The sequence below is a fragment of the Monodelphis domestica genome, chromosome 4, assembly GCF_027887165.1.
Source record: "Monodelphis domestica isolate mMonDom1 chromosome 4, mMonDom1.pri, whole genome shotgun sequence".
In the NCBI taxonomy this organism is placed as follows: Eukaryota; Metazoa; Chordata; class Mammalia; order Didelphimorphia; family Didelphidae; genus Monodelphis; species Monodelphis domestica.
The window spans coordinates 105,327,083-105,337,422 of NC_077230.1; the positions used below are offsets into that span (position 1 = coordinate 105,327,083).

General features: G+C 43.8%; 1 protein-coding gene across 1 annotated transcript; it reads left to right on the plus strand.

Annotated features, from left to right (window-relative positions):
• Positions 1-1,996: 1,996 nt before the first annotated feature.
• On the plus strand, positions 1,997-2,632 carry LOC100619384 (60S ribosomal protein L36a). Its single transcript, XM_007493962.3, has one exon. It carries the CDS (start codon positions 2,232-2,234, stop codon positions 2,550-2,552), a length of 321 nt encoding a protein of 106 aa, XP_007494024.1. The 5' UTR covers positions 1,997-2,231; the 3' UTR covers positions 2,553-2,632.
• The last annotated feature ends 7,708 nt before the right edge of the window (positions 2,633-10,340 follow it).

Below are 10,340 nucleotides of genomic sequence, written 5' to 3' on the forward strand. Positions count from 1 at the left end.
TTAGTTACCACTTTTGTAGTAGTAATAATAAACTTATTTATTATTAAATAGAAAAATAAACAAAAAATAACATTGTTAAATTTAATCCACACTTTAAAAAATAAGCCAAGACATACATTCCTTGTTTGTTTGTTTGTTTTTGCATATTGAAGGGTTTGTTGATGATTAAGTTCATAGGAGAAGCACTGGTGAGCACAAAGGCCTCCTTAGGATTGGAGTTCTTTTGAGACTAGGGATAATAAGCTCCAGGCCTTCCTGGCTTGGAGGTCATCTCTTTAGGCATCATTCTGTCTTTGGGATGTTTAAGTCCATAAATGGAAAAAACATTTATTTTAAATAAAACAATTAGGAGAATGTTTGTAAGAAGCTACAGGAAATATGTTGTCCATCCTATACAGACTGTGTCTTAGATAAACAAAATATGTGAACAAAACCTCCCCTCTCTAAATCACAAGGACCACCTCCTCAAAAAAAAATCTTTCCCAAAGAAAAGGCTTGAGTGAATTAAAAAGGGAATTAAACGTGTTCTTCTCAGGGTAAGATATCCATTGTACCTTAGCCATCAGGAATGAAAGCCTGTTTAGCTTGCAGAATAAGATCTTGAGGACATCTTATTATTGCCCACATGGGAGTGGGACAGAGAAGGGAGGGGATAGTCTCCCCACAGGAACCTATATAATGTGTGTCTCTGCACCCATGCATTGTATTTGCCCTGTCTAGGCACTTGTCCTTTCTCATGAGAAAAAATAAAGGCTGTTTCTTCTACTTTCACTTTCTGACTCCAAGTTAGTAATTATAATTTGTCGGTTTTTGTTTGTTTGTTTTTATACCACACAGGTGCCTACCTTTCATCCAGTTAATTCACTAACAAAAAGTAATATTTATATAAGCTTTCACTATGTGCTAGACACTATTCTAGGTGGCTTACAATGATCTGTTTGGATCATATGCACAGCCTCATCCCATCCCCAAAGAAATCAAGAGAAAAAGGACATCTTTGTACATTAATAGTTTATTGCTGATTTTTTCTGAGAGCCAAAAATTGTAAAGTAGGAGGTGTGCTCCCTTTGGGGAATGATCACATACTCATTGGTATGTGAATAAATATTACTGTGCCTTAGAAATGATTAAATGAAAAATTTCATAGGGAAGTTGAGAGACACCCTTATGAACTGATGCAGGGTGAAATGAGAACTAGGGCCATTTTCATAATAACATTATATTGAAAAAGCTTTTTGAAAAGCTTGAGAATTCTGTCCAGGGGCGGAGAGAATACAAGTCCCTAAGAATAAATATGAAACATGCCTCACACAGAAGGGATGAAATTAAAATGCAGAAAGAGGCAAACATTTTCAGTCACGGCCTGGTTGGGAATTGTTTTCCTGGACTTTGTGGGTATTAAGTATTTAATTTTTCAAGTTTTTATAAAATTGGATCAACATGCTGAGGGAATTGTAGGAAAGCCAGTCTAATGTTTTAAAATGCTTGTAAACTATTTTTAATTGGCACAGCGCTTGGCACACAGTAGGCATTTAATAATGGCTGACTTGTTTTTTTAAAAAGTACGTGCACCAAGCGAAAGGGTTCCACCACTTCCGGTCCCCGCGGGCGGCAGCGTCTGCGCCCCTCCCAACAGGCCTGGCCACGTGCTTCCCCGAGGTAGGATAGAATTCTTTCACCGCAAACGAGAACACGTTTTAAAACCCTTATCACGAGTCAGTGTTTACAACCAGGCTTTTTAAAATGATCATCACCATGGCGACAAAGGAGCAACAAACTGTCGTAAATCGCCAAAACTCAGCCCTCGTCGGTAGCCACAGCCCCGCAAGCCGGCGGTAAATCACTGCTCAACACCCCAACAGCACATTCGCGCCCAGAAAGGCCGCCGCCGCCGCCAAAGAGCGGCGCCTTCCGAGCACTTCGGCACTTTCGTCAGGACTTACCAGGTCTTCCGGCTAACCCGGCTCGCTTGGCCTCCTGGGTACCTTCCCCTTCCGCTTCCGCTTCGAGCGAGCCAATAGAACGGCGTCCCCGTGCCTTCGGCCCTTCCTCCCCGGGAGTCTCGTGCGTCCGGTCGCCTCGCTCCCGGCTCCGGCAGCTTTTTCTCTCAGAACTTTGTCCGTCTCATCCCGTGTCCTTCCCGGCGCCGAAAAGTCGACGAGAAGCCCGGCCCCGCGAGAAGCCGACTCGAGGAATCCCCTCCCGCGCCCGGTGCCGCCGCAGCCGCCATCATGGTGAACGTGCCCAAGACCCGGCGCACCTTCTGCAAGAAGTGCGGGAAGCATCAGCCGCACAAGGTGACGCAGTACAAGAAGGGCAAGGACTCTCTGTACGCGCAGGGCAAGCGTCGCTACGACCGCAAGCAGAGCGGCTACGGCGGCCAGACCAAGCCCATCTTCCGCAAGAAGGCCAAGACCACCAAGAAGATCGTGCTGAGACTGGAGTGCGTGGAGCCCAACTGCAGGTCCAAGAGAATGCTGGCCATCAAGCGCTGCAAGCACTTCGAGCTGGGAGGAGACAAGAAGCGGAAGGGACAAGTGATCCAGTTCTGAGTTGCTGTTGCTGCCGCTGCCGGTGCCGGCGCCTTGACTTCCCGGGAGAGAAACAATTAAACGTTCTGAAGTTTCCAGCATTTCCGTGCTTCCGTCTCGTATTTGCTCGGGGAGGGGGGGACGGGGGCAGGAGCCTGGAGGTATCTCCGGGACCCTGAGATTGAGAACGTTGGGTTGGGGGTGTGAGAGGTTCCCAAAGTCAGGAGCCACGGGCTCTGAAACTTGGCATCTTTGGTGGCTGAGGGGCCCCGGGAGGCAGGGTGCCCTGCTTTAACGGGCGCTGTGGGGTCAGAGGGGGTGAAGCTTGGAAAGTAAGACAAGAACACGTGGACTTTGGAGATGTGAGATAACTGCATCCAACATCTCATCTAAGTGGTAGGTTAGTAATGGGAGAGGAGTTAGGGAGGGAGCCTGGGGCTGAATATATAGATGGGGGAGGGGGCCTGGTGGGAGCCCTCATTTGCATAGACATAATAATTGGATCCATGGGAGCTGATGGGGTCCCCAAATGAGAGAAAAGAGGTCTCCAGATCCCTGAAGGACATTCGTAGTTGGTGTGTATTAACCACTCAGTCTCCCAGCAAAGGAGAACAAGAAGCAATTAGATTAGTGGTAAGGAAAAAACCCGGTGGGGGGAAGCAATATGAATATTTTTTGTGAGAGAAATAATGTTAAAAGTCGAATATACATATAGTATTGTTTCCTGGTTTTCTATTAGGGTGAGGGGAAATTTTCAAATAAACCAAACCATACTGTGGAAAGTTTTTCCTCAGGTGGGAAAGCTGAAGGATCGTGGATGTGATTTGGGAGGATGAAGGTACAGAGCAAAGAATAGACAGGATCTGGCAATAAATAAGTTAGAGGGAGATTTGGAGTATAAGCCCTTGGGAGCATGGTGTACAAAGTTTTGTTCAAAAGGCAGTTAGTGGTAGGAAATTAGAGCTCAGGCAGGAGACTACCCCTAGATGTATCTAGGTGGCAGGTGGAGTAGAAATCATCTGCATAGAGATTGTAATTGGATGTATAGAAGCTCATAAATTCACCAATTAGGCAAGGGAAGAGATCTGACCAATGTCTAGTGCAGTGATGGTGAACCTATGGCATAGGTGCCAAAGATGGCACGCAGAGCTCTCTGGGCACTCAGCCCTCCCCTCCCCACCCTCCAACCTCAGAGTTGATTATTAGAAAGGCAGAGGGGTTCCCTGGAACTGCCCCCCTCTGCCTCTCCATCAGGCCTGATTACATTTTTCCACATTCCCTACCCCTCTGTCCAGCAGCCCAATGGAAGCCCTCCCCACCTTGTGTGGGTTAAGGGGTATTCCCATCTCTAAAAGTTTCATTATCCACTGACCTAGTGGATATGATGATAACAGTGGAGGAACCTGAGGAACAATGGAATAAAGTAAAAACTAGGAGGCAGAAGGGCAATGAGCCGCTTTCACGAAAAATAAATTGTGTTGAAGGTATACGTAAGTTACCTTGTTCTCTTAATACAAATTTTTATTTTTGTTTTTTAACAGGGTCTTCCTTTGATTCAGGCAGGAATACTCTTTATGTTCCACTGCTGATCTTTTGGGGGAGCTTTAGCTTCATTTGCTGTCTGGGCTGGTTTAACTCTGTATTAGAGGGTTGGTTTGGATGTAATGGAGAGAGTAGATGATCCCAGAAAGTAGAAGGAAGATGAGCTGGCTTCCCCCCCTTCAGTCTTCAAATGTGTCTCTCCACTAACCCTGCCTTTATTCCCCTCTAATAACTGATTTAATGGGTGGACCTTTTCCCTTGGGGAAAGAGAGAAATCATCTCTCTCCCCCTTCAATATGACAAGGAAGTCAATTTAAGATAACTGACAACTTTATTCTAACAAATGTTGGTTAGGGGTAAGATGAGCAAGATGTCTGCAGGTTGGAGTTTATGGGAAAGAGGACAAAGGAGGTCCCTGTCTGTCTGAAATATCTTTCTTCCTCCCCCCAAAGTTGAGAGGCCCAGGCTTGTCAGTCTGGTCTCTAAGAGGCTCAGGGTTTGGTGACCCCTGGTCTTAGCCCAGCAGAGCCAATGTCCAGCCTCAGGGTGTCATAGGAGCTGTGTGAGATCTTCTGTTCTACTTCTCAGTTTCTGCCACAACTCTTGGTGTCTTGGGGTGGGGGTGGGGCGCATGGGGGTTAGGATCAATGAGGGATTTTGTATGGCTTAGGAGGGAAATCTCTGTCAACCTTGTCTCAAGATAGAGATCAATTGCCTCCCACCTGGAATCTCTCTTCTCTCCAGATTCCGAGCCTTCTTCACCATCCCCCACTGTGGATACAAAGCTCTGCATGTCTTCTAGGCTCTGCCCTTCAAAGTCTCTGGATCATTCCTCTATCACAACTCTCCTTAGGTAACCTGGTGGGTCCACGTACACCATGGAGGCTCACTATAGTTTATACGGAATTTTTCAGGGACACACAAGCTAGTTAGCCCACTGCATCTCCAACAACTGGGTCCCCTCCCAAGTAGGAAGAGCTAACCTGTTTGGAGATTTGGCATTGTGTGATTCCTCTTAAGAAATGGTAAAGAGTAAATTAGCTTGTACAAATCAGCAGAGACCTCAGTATACATGCTTTTTATGTTTTTAAAACTGTAATGTGAGAGTAATAAAATGTGTTTTTTAGGCCCACTAGGTAGTCTTTCCTTAATCTTGCAGGGTTTTTTTTAAAACCCTTACCTTCCACCTTAGAATCAATACTGTGTATTGGCTCCAAGGCAGAAAAGTGGTAAGGACTAGGTGATGGGGGTAAGTGACTTGCTCAGGGTCACACACAGCTGGGATGTGTCTAAGGTCAGATTTGAACCCAGGACCCCCATCTCTAGGCCTGACTCTCAATCCACTGAGCCACCCAGCTGCTCCCAACTACATCATTCGTTAAATGAAATGAACTGGGAAAGTTTTGTCAGATGGTTGCCATCCTGGTTGCTCTGTCAAGTCAGATTCTGCTGCACTGGCTGAATTTACTCTTTCAGAATCTGCTAGGACAGGAAATCTTAATCTGGAGTCAGATTGCTTTTTAATATTCTAATAACTATATTTCAATAGAATTTGTTCCCATGTAATCCCTCCTATTTTATTTTTTTACATTTTAAAACCTCCTGAAGAGTCCATAGGTTTCGCTGGATTACACGCAAAAAAGTGAAGAGGATTTCTGAAGTACTCCTTTTACCTTCAGAGCAACTGGGAGGAAATGAATGAATTGGGACTGAAAACTACCTCCTTTCCTACTAGGAAAAAAACCCAACCCAAATTCAGAAGAATGAGCTTGGGTAAGAATTTGCTTTTGACAGGCTTTTTGGAAATGACCAGGCAGCCTAACTGCTAGTCAGCATTACATGAACAGTCAACCAATAGAGGGGAGTAGTGGGAGGGCCTTCAGAGGAATTCTAGGATTGTACAACATTTGTGGTGATATAATTTTTCAGGTTTTTTTTTTTAATTTGGTATTTTAGAGAGGCCAAGATTATGTTGTTTCAACTTTGTTTCTGTTTAGTTTTTTTAGTGCAAGCCATTGAGGAAGGACTTGAAAGATTATACTGAATTGTCCCCTGGAGCCTAGACTTCTGTAATGGGCAGCCACATGTGTGTGTTCCAGTTGATTTGGACCCGTGGGGAGTGATGCATGAGTTTAGGAAATTCTCACTCTTACTCCCAAGCCCTTTTCCTCTGCAACTTCACTGAGAGATTTCTGCAGAGCAGAGCCCCAGGGAGCTCTGGTGCCCTCCCCATCCTGGCCGCTGTAGCTACATTTTGCATCTGGTACATACAATTGAGGGAGCACCCTAAAGCAGACTCTGGCTTTTTGTTCTGTATCTTTGTGCATAGGTATGTCTTCCTGTTTTGAACCTTCTTAGTCTTATTGGCAGCCTTGTGAGTCTGAGGGATCAAAGAGTTCCTGGGACCTTCCAGGGAGCTTTCCTGGCAACAAAGAGGAATTTCTTGAATTGAAGAGATTGAGCCACTGACAGGAAGAGGAGCCTGGATCCTTGTGTGCTGTACCGGAATTCTCTGGTCTGACTACAGGAGCCATCTTTTGTGGCAGTTTCTTACCTCATTTAATCTGGGCCAGCCAGAGGTAATGACAGTAATCTGTAACCTAGGGGCAGCTGGGTGGCTCAGTGGAGATTCTGGGTTCAAATCTAGCCTCAGACACTTCCCAGCTGTGTGACCCTGGGCAAGTCACTTAACCCCATTGCCTAGCCCTTATCACTCTTCTGCCTTGGAACCAATACATAGTATTGATTCAAAGATGCAAGTAAGGGCTTAAAAAAAATAACCTGTAACCCAGCATAGGAGGGCTGACTGAAGACTTGGGGTAGGAATAACCACAGTGCTAGTGCTAGGACAGGAAGGCAATAGCAAGGCAGACTTAAAGCAATCCTCTGCATAGAGAGAATCAAAAGAGAGATTTAAAAAGTCAGAGGATCACCTGGGTAGTAAATGTCTGAGGTCAGATTTGAACTCAGGAAGATGAGTGCTTCTGACTCCAGGCCTGCCTCTGTCTACTGCACCACCTAGTGGCCCTTTTTAAAGACATACTCTTATTCTCTGTTTCAATTCCTGGCCATTGGGAATTCTGAGAAACAGACAAGAATATGGTGGCATGTTGAAATCCTCCTTTTTAGCAAAAAAGAAAAATTTCTTCAACATAAAACCCCTTCCAGACTTTTTTCTTTTAGCAAAGGGGGCAAGTAAAAATTTTTAGGCCCTTTTCTAAGGAAAATAGATCACAGGTTGTACCCAAAACATTGCACCTAGATTTTAGTGGCTCTTATACAGATCATGCATTCTCCATCCCTGATGTGACTGCGTTAATGATCCTCATCCCTAGAGATACACCATCTTAACGTAGTTTGAGTGAGGTTACAGCTTCCAGGCCAAGGGGCAGATCACTACCACCAAGGACACAGCACGAGAGAAGCAGAAAGGAAATCGAGCCAGCTTGATTGAGGGGGAAAGAAATACATTTGTGGAGGGGGGTAGAATAGAGGCAGTCAGAGGGCAGAAGGTGAAGTCCACTGGAATCCCTGAGGGGACGGGACACAGGAATTTGTGGCTTTTTAGAGGGTTCTTTTCTGGTCAGGTAGGACAGTGAATGAGGAATCAGGGCCTGGTGCTGATTCATGGTGGGCAGTGGGAACACCTGAGGAATTGGCAGGGCTAGTTCATTTGGACTATTCTGTTGTAACTGAAGGCCCTACTTTGGCACAGTGACTTAGTTAATTTAGGTGTCCTTGGTCTTATTCTGGCAGAGTGACTCAAGACTTGGGCTTTCTTGGCTCATTCAGTGGAGTAGGAAGGCTCCTGAGGTCCCTGCTGGCACCCTCACCCATCTATTCTTTTTTTTTTTTAACTCTCATCTTCCATCTTGGAATCAATGCTGTGTATTGGTTCCAAGGCAGAAGAGCAGTAAGGGCTAGGCTATGGGGGTTAAGTGACTTGCCCAGGGTCACACAGCTGGGAAGTATCTGAGGCCAGATTTGAACCCAAGACCTCTCCCATCTATTCTGAAAAGACTCAGTGATTCTATTGAATCCTTGAGGGAAATGATCCAAGAAGAAATGGAATGGTGATTCTCTTACTCAGCTATTAGTTAATATTAATTGGATTAACCATGGCAAATATTCTAAATTAATTAAATACAATTTTTCAACTAAAAAAAGAAAAATGTTTATCTCTTCATATGTTAATTGGACTTTTAGTAGTCAGCATTTTTTAATTACCTGTGCACTTCTGTTGTACTTATATCCTTTCTCTTTTATTTTAATAAAAGTTTTCCAGATAAAAAAATATTAATTGGGTTATATAGTATTACCAGTATTATGTAGTATATCTAGTAATATTATTTGCTGACATGGGAAAGAGATCTTTACCCCATTTGCAGAAATTTATAGTATAGGAAATTAAAGGAAGTCTACATTTGGGACTGTAAACCTCAAAATTTCTCAGACTTATGAATGTTAGGGGTTTCCCCCATTTGGGAATCTTATATTTAAAAAAAATTCCCTAGCAGATGGTGAGAACTCTACTTGAGTGTGGGGGCTCGTAGCTATGGGAGTGTCCCTGCTCCACCCTACTTAAGACTGCTTAACAATGAAAGTACTTTGATCCATGCTTATGGAAGGGACAGGAAGTTCTTTGAGTCATGACTGTTTTAGAATTGATACAATGGGATACTAAGTACCTATAAAGGTGGGGCAACTTGTAAATTGCTTAAACCTAAAAGGGTGATAACTTATTCAGAGGTTTTTTCTTAATGAAATTTGTCGACACAGCAGCATTTTTCCTGATTTACTAAAGAGATTAAAACTACTCAGCTGTGAATTCAAAATGGGCAGTCCTTTAGAAACATCTACAGTGATTGGTAGATGTAAGGACTTAGGGGAGGTAACAGAGGAGATTTTGCCCTTAAAAATAAGAGCTAAGAGAAGAGCAAAGGATCTCGATTTCTGACTCTCATTCTGAAGGAGAGCTCCTTGAGGAGCTCCTCTGAGGGGCTCTGTCCCTCTGGGGTAGGAGCTCTGGAAGCTCTTGAGAGAGGCCCTTTGAAACAATCTCTGGCTGGAAGACTCTTTGAGGAAGGACACTGGCCTGGTGTCATTAGAATTCCTTACTTAGACAGGCCTTGTGGTGAGTGCTAAAAAACTGACTGATTTCTCTTTTAAGACTCAGGTCTAGGCCATATTGGCTTGAGGCCCTTCATACTTATTCCTTTCTTACTCTCTCTCTTTCTTTGATTACTCATTGTATTGTTAATTAAAATCTCTATAAAACCCAATTGACTTGGGTATTTGAATAATTGGGAATATTTCCCTGGCGACCACCTTATATTTGATTTTAAAACCCAAGACACTGTAGTGAAACATATTTCTGCGGTCAAATTTACTTACCCTCTCTTATATCTATCACAATTTATATCTTCCACTATTTTAATCACTACAGTTTAAGACCTCAACCACTTTAAATCTCACAGGACCCAACTAAAACCCATTCAGTGTGAATTTTCAAATCATTATTGGAGTATGGTTTGAATGTTTTTTTTTTTTTAACCCTTAACTTCTGTCTGGGAATCAATACCAAGTACTGATTCCAAGGCAGGAGAGTGGTAAGGGCTAGGTCCATGTTGTTGAAGTTATGGCACATGTGCCAGAGGGGGCTGCTCCCCTCCCCCTCTCCATGCATGCCTGAGGACATTTCTCCCATCACCCACCCCTCTGCCCAGCAGCCTAATGGGAGCATTTCCTCCTTCCCGATCTGGGGTAAAATAGCGGGGCTCACTTGCAGTGTGAGGATTGCAATTTGGGAACTCTGATCTCTAAAAGGTTAACCATCACTGGGCTAGGCTATTGGGTTAAATGACTTGTCCAGGGTCATATAACTAAGATGAATCTCAGGCCAGGTTTGAACCCAGGACCTCCTGTCTCTAGGCCTAGCTCTCAATCTACTGATCTACCTAGCTGCCCTTATACCATATATTTTTGAATTGTTAAGAAATCAAAATTTAAATGTTTTACTTAGCATCATGAGAAAATATGTAAACTTCAAAGTTTCAACTGATCAGAAAAAGTAACTTTTTGTAATGAATTTGAGATTAATAAATGTGCTAATTTACTTTTCAAAAGGATAAAATCAATGGAGTAAAAGACTATCTCTGATAATAATTTGAAGCACATTAGAATGAGGTTTAAAAAATAAACTGTAGGGGGCAGCTGGGTAGCTCAGTGGATTGAGAGCCAGTCCTAGAGATGGGAGGTCCTAGGTTC